The sequence below is a fragment of the Protopterus annectens genome, chromosome 17.part0, assembly GCF_019279795.1.
Source record: "Protopterus annectens isolate FY-2018-M chromosome 17.part0, PAN1.0, whole genome shotgun sequence".
NCBI lineage: Eukaryota > Metazoa > Chordata > Ceratodontiformes > Protopteridae > Protopterus > Protopterus annectens.
The window spans coordinates 16327359-16341171 of NC_056751.1; the positions used below are offsets into that span (position 1 = coordinate 16327359).

General features: G+C 40.8%; 1 protein-coding gene across 1 annotated transcript in view; it reads right to left on the reverse strand.

The window, feature by feature from the left end:
• HGSNAT (heparan-alpha-glucosaminide N-acetyltransferase) overlaps positions 1 to 13813 on the reverse strand; it is a gene marked incomplete in the record, with an annotated part of 974112 nt that overhangs the window by 55611 nt on the left and 904688 nt on the right. The window contains 1 exon segment of the mRNA XM_044059525.1: positions 12421 to 12491. Within this exon segment, the coding sequence (XP_043915460.1) occupies positions 12421 to 12491 (71 nt within the window).

The window sequence follows — 13813 nt, forward strand, 5'->3', positions numbered from 1 at the left end:
ATAGAGAATGGATAACACTGTTTAGTACATTTGGTCAATGGGATGCATTCTGAAATGAAGGGCCCAGTTTTAACATATACAAATTTATCACAAATTTTCTTTAAGACTGAATGCTTTAGGAAATCAAACAGAGCTAAAATTTTGAATGAATAATTCCAGTTTAGAGAATCAAAGGCTTTTTCAATATCTAGACTAATAAAGCTTAAGTTGTTTTTGTTCACAAAATCTATGAGTCAAAATGCACCTATTATCATGTGCTTGTCTTTGATGTACAAAACCAGTTTGATCAGAGTTAACTGCTTGAGCTGTAGGTTACTTCATTCTATCAGTAATGATAGACATGAAAATCTTAGTTACTTAGAAGAGAATTAGTTCTATAGGAAGACCAGAGCTGTGATTTTTTTTTCTTTTAATATAGGTGCAATTAAATAATATTTACAAGGAGGAGGAATCATTTTGAGTTTGAACTTCAATAAGAGTTTTGTGAAAAAAAGTATATGAGGGGGAAGGATATTGTATCTCTCTATAATTATCCCAGCTATACCTGGAGCTTTATTAGACTTTTTGATGTTTTTATTTTATCAACAATCTCCTTATAGGTAATTTGCTGGTACAAATCATCTTTTAATTTTAACAGAATTTGCTTGATATTAAGATTACCAAGATTAAAAGTTGGATTAATAGTTGCAATATTAGGATTAATATTTTCAGATGTAAAATGAAATCTAAAACCATCTAGAATCTTCCCAATGTCTGATATTTTTCTTTGTTTCCTTCATGTCTACCTTCTAGAATATTTTCAATTTTTGATTGCATCTTGACTCTTTTTGAAAGATCACCTATATGCTTAAGAGATAAGGAATAAGATGTCAGTTTTAGTTTTTTCAAGGGCCATGTTTGCTTTATAAGATAGAAAATCTAAATAAAATATCTTCATATCCTATTAATTTTGTTTTTATACCATGTTAGAATTTTACCAAAATGTAAGTTTTTAATGAATCCCAAATAATAGCTACATTAATATCAGGTGCATTACTGGATTCCAGAACAAATCTAGCTCTAAGATCAACCAAGTTTTAAACCTCCTTAAGTTTAGTTATATATACAGGAATTCTAGTTAAAAAAGATGATCTTTTAGTTTGGAATTTCAAAATAAGTGCATCATGATGTGAAATGGGACATTATTAAAGTTAGATATTTTGGAAATTATATCTCAAGAAATAAGAAGTTATGTACTCACCATAACGTTCCATCCGAGTAGGAAACTTCATTTGTCTGCAACCTTTGGGTATCGGATCTGATCTCGGATCTGAGCCAGCAACTTGTTTCACAGCTATCAGATCCAAGCTCCTAGCTCCTCCCCTTACCCATAATCCCCTGCCAACCCTGACTGACCTCAGATCAAGTTTGCCCTCATACAAGCAGCTAAAAACGTTAAATACTTCCCGTAGGGGACTAGAGGAAGGACATCCAGGGACTAAAACTTCTGAAGGTCAGGGGGAAGGAGGGGGGATGGTTGCAGACAAATGAAGTTTCCTACTCAGATGGAACGTTATGGTGAGTACATAACTTCTTAATCTGAAGTAGGTACTTCATCTGTCAACAACCTTTGGGACACAGTCCCCAGCTACCTGGATCTTGGGCGGTCATCATGGAAGGATATTCCGGAGCACTGCGGAGCCAAAAGATGCTCTCCCTCTGGAGATAACGTCCAGCTTATAATGGTTGATAAAGGTATGAGATGAGGCCCAAGAGGCTGCAGAGCAAATATAATCTAAACACACTCTAGACCTAAAGGCAGCGGAGGTAGATATAGCGCGAGTAGAGTGTGTACAAACTCCCTGAGGTGCAGGCCTCCCAGAACTTTCATAGGATGATAGAATACACTGAGATCCATCGTGATAAAGTGACCTTAGAGACAAGTTTACCTAAGTTAAATTTGGCAAAGGAGATGAACAACTAGTCGGATTGTCTATGACCAGAAGTTCTGTGAATGTAAAAGCGCAGTTGTCTATGCACATCTAACGAATGCAGTTTGTATTCTCCTTTGCTCTGATACTTGGGAAAGAAGACTGGCAGGTTAATGGATTGATTGATATTGGCCTCTGAAGCCACCTTGGGAAGAAACGAGGGGTTGGTCCTGAGGTACACTCTATCCTGGTGAAAAGCCAAGTACGGGGGTTTTACACAAAGGGCCTGAAGCTCAGAAACTCTTTTCGCTGAAGTAATAGCGACAAGCAACGCCGTTTTCCAAGATAGGTACTTAAGATCAACTGAAGCAGCAGGTTCAAAAGGGGGAGCTGTCAATGCCTGTAGGACTAGTGATAAATCCCAAGGGGGTATAACTTCCTTGGCAGGAGGTCTGAGCAGGAAGGTACCCTTTGGAAAGGTTTTACACAATTTAGCCGTAATCAAGGGATCTGACTCATGTCCCACATGATAATGAGAGACAGCTGCCAGTTGAACCTTGACTGTAGAGCAGCTAGCCCCCTGATGAAACAGACCTGTAAGGAAATCCAACACAGTCGGTAATGGCGCTGTGAAGGGATCTAAGTTATGATTCTCCGCCCGGATGGAGAAACGCTTCCACTTACTGCGATAGACCTTTTGGAAGGTTTATGTGCTGCTACACGGATGGCTTTAACTGGGGAAGAGATTCCGTGAGTCCCGATTAGGAGTGGAAATGGAGCAGCCAAGCTGTCAACTTGAGGTTGTCCAGATTCGGGATTGGGAGATTCAGGGGATGAGATATTAGATCCGGTACGGGATCCAGAATCCAAGGAGGATTTACCAGGTGAGACCACAGGTAAGGGAACCATGCTTGACGAGGCCAGAATGGAGCAATGAGGATCATTCTGCTCCCCAACCGACTGGCTTTCTATATGAGTTTCAACATCAGAGGTAGAGGTGGGTAAGCATAAAGTAGACCAGGAGGCCAAGCATGCACCAGAGTGTCTCTCGGGAATTCCCCGAAGGGGGGAATTAGAGCGAAGTAACTGTTGCATTTCGTATTTGAGGGAGAAGCAGAGAGATCGCAACAGGTTTGCCCCCATTCGGCAAAAATCCGCTTCGCTACTTGGGGATTGAGAGACCACTCATAAGGGGAAAGAATGGTGTGGCTGAGCCTGTCCGCCAGAATGTTGGTCCATCCCGGAATGTACGTCACAATAAGAAAGCGGTTGGTGGAGGTCGCCCATTCCCACACTCTCATGGCCTCTCGACAAAGAGGATAGGACCTGGTTCCCCCCTGTTTGTTCATGTACCAGACAACTGACATGTTGTCTGTCTGGATCGCAATAGTTCCTACAGGAAGAAGGTTCTGAAGTGCTTGCAACGCTAATAGCACCGCCCTCATCTCCAGGACATTGATATGTAAATAGGTCTCTGTGTCGTTCCACATGCCTTGGACCATCCTGCCTGAGCAATGCCCCCCCACCCGAGGCGAGAGGCATCCGTGGTCACGGTGGCGAGGGGAGGAGGCGTGGAGAAGGGACGTCCCGTATGGAGGTCCGGAGATTGGAGCCACCATAAGAGAGCCCTCCTGCAAGCCCTGCTGAGGGGAATAGGATGGCTTAGGGGGTAATGTGGAAAGGACCACTGTACTTGAAGGGTCCATTGCAGGACCCTCATATTTAGAAGAGCCAATGGCAAGAGAGTGATTGCCGCCACCATGGAGTCTAGAGCCCTCAGGACCAACTCCGCCGATGGGGCTTCTAATTGGAGGATGGCCTGCACATGAAGCCTCAGGTTTTGTAGTCGTTCCGCAGTCAAGAATGCTAGAAGGTTTCTTGTATCCAACTTGGCCCCTATAAACTCTAACACCTGAGTTGGAGCAAGAGAAGATTTTTCCCTGTTGATGGCGATGCCCAGCTGGGGAGCAAGCCGGAGGAAGTAGTCCCTGGCTGAGCAAAGTAGATGCCTTGTCAGGGCGGTCAGGAGCCAGTCGTCCAGGTATGGAAAAACCTGCATTCCCTGGAGTCTCAGGTGGGCCGCTATCACTGCTAATACTTTGGTAAACACCCTGGGGGCTGTGGTGAGGCCAAAGGGAAGGACCCTGAACTGGTAGTGACTGGCTCCCAGCCGGAAGCGGAGGAACCTCCTGGATCATTTGTCCATCAGAATGTGGGAGTACGCATCCTGTGGTCTATTGAGCACATCCAGTCATTCTCCCACAATAGGGGGGAGGATGGATTGAAGAGTGACCATCCGGAATTTTTGTTTGGTTACTGACAGGTTCAAAAGAGAGGTTGAGAATTGGCCTCAAGTCCCCTGTCTTTTTTGGCACCAGAAAGAACCTGAAGTAAAAACCTAATCCGCGCTGGTCTGGGGGGATGGGTTGGAAGGCTCTTTTTCTAGGAGCTGCTGAATTTCTGCAGCTGCTACCTCCCTCTGATCGGGTGGTACATCGGGGAGGTTTCTGAGTTTGGGGACATGATACAGGGGAATTTGGTAACCTCTGGATATGATACGAAGCACCCAGCGATCTGATATGATGGACTCTCAAGCTGCTAGGTGCCTCAAGAAATGCCCCCCGACTGCCTCCAGAGTGGAGCAGTCGGGCAACCCCTCAGGGTTGCTGCATGATCCGATCAGAGAAGGTTTCTCTGGACCCAAAATTCTTCGGGCCCCCTCTGCATCTAGGGCGGCATCCTCCCTGTCCTCTGCCACAAAAGGACCGGTTGTCCGGAGCAGGCTGGGAATGTTGCGATTTCCAGAACCACATCTTCTTCTGTCCCTTCTGGTTCTTCGAGAAGGACCTCTGGGGAGCAGAGAAGCGGACTCCGATGGCAGACAACGTCTTCCCGTCCTTTTTGCTCTGGACTAAAGTCTTGTGAACTCTCTTACCAAATAAGGCAGAACCATCGAAAGGGGCATTCGCAAATGACGCCTTTAAGGGTTCTGCGAAGTCACAATGTTGGAGCCAGGCCTGGCATCTCAGGACTAGGCCTGCTCCGCTGGCTCTAGCGGCTCCCTCTGTGGCATGGGACAAAAGCCGCATAGAGGTATTCAATATAGATCTTAGAGTGGCCATGGGAGTGGAGTACAATTGCTTGTCCTCCGCCGACATGGACTCCGGGGGGGGGGGGGGGAAGCAGCGTACTCTTTGATAAGGTCTCGCTGCATCCTAATAATGTGTGCCATGCAGTTCAGGGACCTTACTGAGAAGGTTGCTGAACTAAAGACCTGCTTCCCTAGGTGATCCATCGAGCGGGACTCTTTGCTCGGTGGATGGACCGAGGGGATCTTCTGAGCCAACTCCCTCTTAGTGGCTGCTGCCAACATGGCATCTACGGGGGGACCCTTGTTCCAGTGGGACCTCTCTGAAGGGGGGCTCAGAATCCTATCGGGGCATTTGGGAACTGGCTCCACAGTGTCCAGCTCCTTCCATGCCCTGGTGGTAATAAGGTCCACCAGGGGACGGGCGGAGGGGACACCCAAGAGGTAGATGGGCCTGCTTCGAACGCCTCCAGGAACACGGACTCATCGCAGGAAGCCTTGGGGGCAGACCACCCCCCCAATCCTGAGCATTTCCATGATGTCTCCGAAGGAGACATCCTCGGGGGTGACCTTGGGGAGCCTTCCCCTTCATCCAAGTCCGGGTCTTCTGTTAAGGACTCAGGGGAGTCCACGTGCCTCCTCTTACATTTCCGCTTATGAGGAACATCCTCGGGGGGGGGGGGGGCTGCCCGAGGAAGTCTCACCAGCAACATCTTGTTCCAAAGGAATGACCTGAGACATCGAAGCAGGCTGTCCCTGTGGCCGGGTGATGGAAGCCAGACCCAGCTGAGAGGGGGTGCAGGATGGGGCCGAGGCAAGGGCCAGGGGTCCGAATGCACTCAGAGCCCTCTCCACTGCATTGAAGGCCGAGGGAGAGTTGCTCTCTCTCGGATCTGAGCGCAGACTCCCACTTGGATCCGATGGGGAATCGGAACCGGAGCCGAGACCATCGGATCCGAAGGACCCGTGTGCTCCGACCTGGACGGAGCCGAAGAAACACTGAATCCCTCGGATCCGAAGCTCAGCCCACGGCTCCGAGAGCTCGGATCAGACAAGGACGGACCCGACAAACTCGAGGGAATGGTCGGAGCCGAAGTACCAAGCACTATCGGCGCCGACCCACCCCCGGCTCCGGGCGCTCCCAACCCGGGAAGCGGGTCGGAGAAGGAGCTATCTGTGCAAAAAAAGGCGTTTCAGCTCACCCCCGAAGGGGGGGGGGGGGAGGTAGGAGCACTCCCATCTGCAGCTGGGCCTGGATGAACCTTTGCATCATCCTGTCCAAGTCTGCATCTGACAGGCTACAAGAGGATCTCGACGAGGCCACTAAGGCGGGCCGGGAGTGCCGCCTCAATGACCTTGACAGGGATCGGGTCTCCTCCTCCTCGGGTCCCGGTGAGAAGCATGGGGGAGCGGAGCCGAGGAGGAGAAGACTTGGAAGCCATGGAGGGAGAAGCCCGCTTAGCCGGGGGGGCCGAAGCGGAGGCCTCGGCCCGCCTCTTGTGGTGCTTCTCCCTCTTTCTCCCTCCTGGCCTCCATCTCCTCCAGCACCGTAGTGGGAGTTCGAGTCCCGGCCAGGGGGGAGAGGCAGGAGTGGCCGCCACCGAGGACTGGGGTGAGGCCATGGGAGCACCGGAGGCCAAAGCCGAATCCGGGGGCAAAAGTCCCGCCAGGATCAGCTTCGACCTCTGCTCTTTCAGTGCCCTGGGGTTGCACCCTGCACAGATAGCACACCCAGAGGACAGGTGTTCAACCCCAAGGCACCGAATACACCGAGTGTGGCCATCTGCCAGTGAAAGCTTATGGCCACACTTGGTGCATTTAGAGAAGAGTGGTTTTGGGGCCTCTGACATTATATTACAAAAAAAAAAAGCAAACTCACTCACACAAGGCCCCAAGCACACACCGACCCACACAAACACTATACACCAGCGAGGGGAGGGGAGGAATTTATACTAACAAAAAAATACAAGATTCTAAGGCTAAAATAAAAGGGAACCTAACACACTCAAACGTTATACTAAAAATTTACAATAACAAGTACAAAAAGTTGAAAACTTATCTGCGATACTAGCAGCTCTGAATCTAGCTGCTTTCACTAAGCGTGGCAAACTAGATCTGAGGTCAGTCAGGGTTGGCAGGGGATTATGGATAAGGGGAGGAGCTAGGAGCTCGGATAGCTGTGAAACAAGTTGCCGGCTCGGATCCGAGATCAGATCAGATACCCAAAGGTTGCTGACAAATGAAGTACCTACTTCAGATCTAGTATTCTATCTATTCTGGTCAGTGTACCGAATTATAATCTTGATGACAAAAAAGTAATGAACATAGGTCTTTCATATTAAATGCATCCTTTAAATAAAATGATTCTATCGACTTTTTGAGTAGATAGAAGACTTCAACCTTAGTTTCTTCTTATTACTTAGTATCAGAACCATCTAAAATGCAATTAAAATCTCCACCTATAATTTCATTACCTTTACACCCAAGTATAACATTTAAATGCTTATTAGCAAATTTTTGCCCCATACCTGGAAACCAGTACATATTTATTACAGTCCATAATCTGTTATTAAATTTAAAAACTATAAAGGTAAGAAGACCATCTTGTCTTCACATCTATACATTTGTGGAAAGTCAATATTCTCCTTCTTGTTTTAAAAGTAGACTGACCTAGAATTGTATAATTACCTAGATTCCAATTATTCCTGTCCATTTGTTTAATATGTTTCCTGAAGTAAAACCACTTGAGCCTTATCTGTTTTACGATAATGTAACAAGTTTGATCTTTTTCTTGGATTATTCAAACCATTAAAGAAAGTAAGGATAAGTCCATTTAAAATATAGTATGATTATCATTAATCATTAACTATATTCTTTTAAAATAATCAAAAAATAATAATGTAGCATAATAATAAGGGGTTTCTTCTAAGAATGGAATGCAGAAATTAATAGAGCAATCTATGTAGGAACAAGAGTAAAGATTAAATAAAATAAAACAAAAAAAGATTGCAATTGACATGAAATAATTACACATGAATTATCCAAATTCCTAGTCCAATAGATAATTAAAAGAAATACATCAAACTAATACTACACTACACTACCAGCCTATAAACTTAAGTGTTAGTAATAGACCAAAACCAAACAGCCTGAGCTCTGCAGTGAAAGTTTAAGTAATGGAGACATTATAATTTTGATAAACATTTGTAAAAAAAACATATTATAATTCAAAAGGAGCTTAAATAAAAATATAAAAATTTTAATTATTATATATAATCATAAGAATTTAAGAATGATTAAATGATATAAAATATTTAATCACTTCGGTTCATATTTCTTTTCCTTCTAACATCCCCCTATCTCTTCTAGTCCATCTTACATTTCCTTCCTTTATCCCTTTATTAATTTATGTAAGGTTATGCATAAAGAAGATTATAAGCATATAAACTGTCATTAACATGAATAAGCATGTCAAATGTTCTTTAATTGTGAACTGCAATAACTAAAGATCTTTTCTCCTTTCACTCTTCTTAAAACTTGTGAGTCTAAGTGATTAATAGTGAGACGTACTTGAGTTACTACATCATTTTCTATATTAATTTATATTTAATAAATATAAATATTTTGATAATGTCAAAATAGAACCAATGAATTACTTATCAACATGAAATGAGTGTTAGCAATTTTGAAGTTAACTAGTACAATTAGCAAAAAGTAATGAGACAGCAAAAATGCATATTACATAAACCACTGTTTCTCAGGATGTTGACAGTAAAAACACATTATAAATGAATTCTAAAATGCAAATAATTGGCAATTTGACTGCATACAAGAACAATTGTAATTCATTTATCAGAAAATGAATCTAAGATTTAAAAAGTTTTGATTTTCAGATTCTCAACTAATGAATATTCACAAAAATAAAGACCTAGAAGTCCAAGTACTATTTTGGCTCCTATAATTATCTAGTAAATAGTGAGATATATATGATTTTGAAAACATGTAATAAACAAAAGTATTTGTAATACATATGGTAAATAACAGAACCAACAAGTTGCCCCAATGTCGCAATGAATTAAGAGTCCCAGTAGGTAAAAACTTCATAAACAAACAAAATAACTGCAGACTAATTTAATAAAAAGTCAGGTTGAGCATTTTCATCAAGTATCACTAAGACTTCTTCAGAACCATACAGGAAATGACATACACAATATAACAATTAAATACATAACTCATCATCAACCAATAAAAACACTCCAGTTAGAAAAACTGCACCTCATCCTACAAAGCAAAGCACATAGAATCTAACACAGGATATTTAAGTCACAGCATAGGGAACTGTATTCAGTCATCACATCTTAGTTTCAAAACAGTCAATATTGAAGTGTTTTCATTTAAACATACGGTAAATAATCCTTTCAAAAAACTTTAATGCCACTGGTGTTCCCTAACAAAAATAAATTAACAAATAACATGTAGAAGATTGATTTTTATTTCCGTTAAGATCTACAAATTTTAAACAATTTGTAACTCTGATAGCTGAATATGAAATGTAAGAATCACACATTTGCAATCTCGAGCCACAGTATGAGACAACCATGCTCCACAGCAAAGTGCAACACTGTGAAAACAGACTTGCATCCAAACTCAACAGATGTAAAGTGATATCAGGAAAATTCCCACTGTATAGACAATGACCTCCCCAAACCAACCTTTCAACAACTACGCTAACTATAAGAGTCTCTTCATCTAACTAGGAAGCAGACACCATCAAAGTCAAGAACCATCAAGTAGCCGAACTCTACACACTAACACATGAAAACAAGTCAAGACAATCTATGTCCAACCATTAAGTTGAGGGAACAGTCACCCCAGTTTCCTTTATATACCCAAGCCAACAAAGAAAACAAAATACTGAAGATTAAAACAAAATCAATGGGAATACGAAATGCAGACATACATAGAGGACATACAAATGTGGACACAATTTTTGAAGAGGAAGTGGCACAATAAAAGCATAAAGTCTTCCTATGAGGAAAATGAATGTAATAATCACTGCAAATGAGAAGGGTGTCAATCCATTGCAAGTCTATGAAGCAAGCTGTTGGCGAGTGACAAGAGGTAAGCAATAAGAAGTGAAGGACTAACTGTAAACTGAAGGAGATTTCAAATAGTTGACTGGCTTCAAAAAAATAAATCTCTGCTAGTGTTCAAATTAACATAGCCAACAGAAAGATATTCTCCATAGCAAATTTACAAACATATAAAGTACTCAAGCAATAAACTAGTTAGTAATTAATCAACGCACTAAATGAAAGAAAAAATGCATCAACCCAAAAGAAATAAACTAAAGTAAGACAGTCAAACTATTATGTATTATACAGTAATAAAAAAAAAACAGAGTGCAGAAGGAGGAAAAAAAAATGCTGCTAACAATTCCAAGAACAAAGTAAAGGTAAAACTAATATAAGTAAAAAGATTATACTTTAGGATAAGAAGATTTACCTTTGTAAGGTATCAACATTTGACTAAATTAGTGCATTACTCATTTTGAAGACAGAGTGGTTACACATTTTATATGGACATTTCTGATTTCAGATGTTTTTTCTCTTCTTTGAGGACCACAAAAAAAATAAAGGAGTAGAAAATAAAAATGCTGATATTTAAAATAAAGAATAGTTATTAGGTAAATAAGACTGATTTATCAGACAGTTATTTCTTTAGTGATAATTTTGAAAGTTGTTGATAGAAGTTGAAATAGGATCAGTCTTTTGTTCTTTTTCTTCACATCAGTCCATGTATTTTTATCTGAGTTTCTTTTCAGAGTAGGGATGACTAGTCCGTATATTCTATTGTAGGTATAATGTTATTATTTTTGATAAACACAGAAGATTCTTCTAGGTTATTAAAGATTCTTATTCATTTGATAAGTGGATTTTATTTTTTGCTGGGTATATTAACTGCAATTTAACACCATTTTGTCTAAGAACTTTCACAAGGGGCCAGCAGTTTTTCCTCATATCCCTTGTTTTAGATGAATAGTCGTTCAAATCTGATGACATTCTGTTTGTATTTTAAAGGTGCTTTCCTCCATGCCATACAGTATTAGTTTTCTGTCTATATAAGAAACAAATGTTATTATAATAGATCTTGGAGGAGATGATGAAAAGGACAGAGCAGGCTTATCTATGGCTCTATGGGCTCTTTCGATAACATAGGAGAAGACTTCCTGAATATTTCATATTTCTGGAATCCAAGAGTTTAGGAAATAAAGTTCTCACCTTCAAATCCCTCAGGAAGACCCAAAATCCTTATATCGCATTTCCTTTCTCCATTTCCAAAATAATCAATTTTGGTTAGAAGTCAGGAGTTTTCTTTTAGTAAAAATTCAGTTTGTGTTTCTTCTTTCAGTCTGGCATCAATATCATTCAAGACATTTTCCATGTCAGAGATTTTTATTTGTTGTTGCTGTAACATTTCTTTAAAAACATCAGTTTGTTTGAGGCAACTTTTAGATTTTCTAAGTTGTCTTGGAAATCATCCATTTTCAAAGAGAATTCCTGAAGTGTAGATGTCACCAGTTACAAGTCCTTTTTCATAGAAGAGTCAATGTGAGAATGTTTAGAGTTGCTCATCTTCAGTCAGCAGTTTTGTCTCCAAGTAAAAATGACAGGAAATTTTTTGTAAAACCTTAATAAAAATTGGAAAATAATTTAAGTCTTCCACCATGGCATTTCACCCCATACTCCTCAATAGTATGCTAGTTTCACAGTTATGAAAATAAGAGCATAAATACGAATAAGTGGCAAACTGTGATTATTTTTTTTCTGCTACAGAACTTCTTAAATTAACAAACTTAGTGTTATTCTACTCCTTGTCCTTTCTAATACTGCCTGTTATTAAAGTCACACAGTTAAAGACAGACCAAAAAAAGTTCTGGATGGTGTGAGGAGCTATGGATGTTAAGTAGCAGTACACAAAATAGCACTATGCGATTTAATGAATTTATGTAGGAAGACACAATAGAAGCCCTGCATGTCAAATGATTTCAGACATAGGCAATGTGCACAGATGATAGACAGCTGGTTTAAGTGGACAACTACAGTAAGAGTATCAACTTATTATTCAAAGATTTTTTCCCAGTTGAAGTAGACAGTGAAATGCAAAAACACAAAATGATCTGCAGGAAGTGAAGTAACCCTGCCAAAACCTGCAACATTTAAAAATCCTGAAAGACAACACCACACGTTACCCATACCACTAACAATAGCATCAATCATTTTAACAAAAAATAATGACAGCACAAAAGAGTTAACAATGAAGCTAGTATTAAAACATTCACCCTGTTTAAAAAATGCAAAATATTACATGGATTTCTTATACAGTCAATGCCAAAGAAGCACAGACAACAGCTGTACTCACCATAAATTCTTATTGATAGGGATATAACCTTCATTTTGAGTACCTTTAGTTAATATGGCCGACACGACCCCCTGAAAACAAAATAAAATACGTGATGTAGTTCAAAAGCCATGAAATTCAGTTCGTCTTCAAATACAGGGCAAGTCTCGAATACCTAAGCTCAGATGAACTGCATAATTGTTTGTTTTCATGCTGTTACATGATTAATGCAAAAAATGTATTTTTTTCTTCTTTGTTTCAACCATGCCAGCATCTGTTTCCCCTAAACCCTACTATGTCGTTAGCCAGTTTTGACTCAACCTTTTTGCTTGTCTGCATTCATTTGATATGTGCTAAAGTAGTACAATATTTAAAATCGTTATAAACTCATTAAAATGTGAAATTTTATTTATTTTACACATTTGCTTTCGTTGTTTGCCCATTAATTTTAGCTCATCTTGAATTTTAACATGCAAAACAATGTTCAAAATTAGAATGATCATTACCATGTGCTTTTTTTCCCACAATATAATTCTGTGCATTAGTTATTTTTCCTCAATTTTCTGAATGCTGCATCCATGCTTACTGTGTCCATGTTCATACCTTATAAAATACTGAAACTGTTAATTTATCTGACTGAATTAGTGCATTCAGGTTTTACATAAAACCTTTTTCTCCTGTATAGAACATTCTGTAGGCGCATCACATCATAAATGTGTTTTGACTACTACATACATATATTTTGAATCTAATTTTGAGAGCTTCTCTCTCTCTCTATTCTCCTCTGAAAGAGGGCTCTGCACATTAGGGTTAACCTGGCAAGCAAAACTAAATAAATAAATGACATGAAAAGCCAGTATAGATACCCAAATTAGCAAAACACACGCAAATAACTCAAAAAGCTGTCTTCTAACTGAAAAGTACATTTCAAAGGTTATGCTGCAGGACAAAACACTGATCAACCACCCAGTGTCCTGATGGTGAAATAAACAAAGTGCTAACCTTACATATTTCAGGGGAAAAAATAAGTAAGCACTAATAAATGCTAGCACTACACCCCCCCCCCCTATACTATACAGAAGTACAAGGCTCTCTATTCGTCCCTACCGGACAATCAGTAAAACAGTTCACTGTATCTGTTCAGGCATGTCCAAAGGGCAGTTTCAGGTGTACTCTCCAGTCCAGCAGGTGAATCTGGGCATCTTGAGACAATGTTACAATTGCCTCATGTACACAGCCAACTCTCTCCTCCTTCCAACAAACACAAATGTATGCGAGAGATGCAACTATACAGCCAAACTGGAGGCCAAGCTCTCTCAACCCAAGACTGGAGCAGTCATGAGGAGAAGGGAAACACTTGTACCACACTACCAGTCTCACATAGACCAGTCATATCTGCACCAGCAACACACAT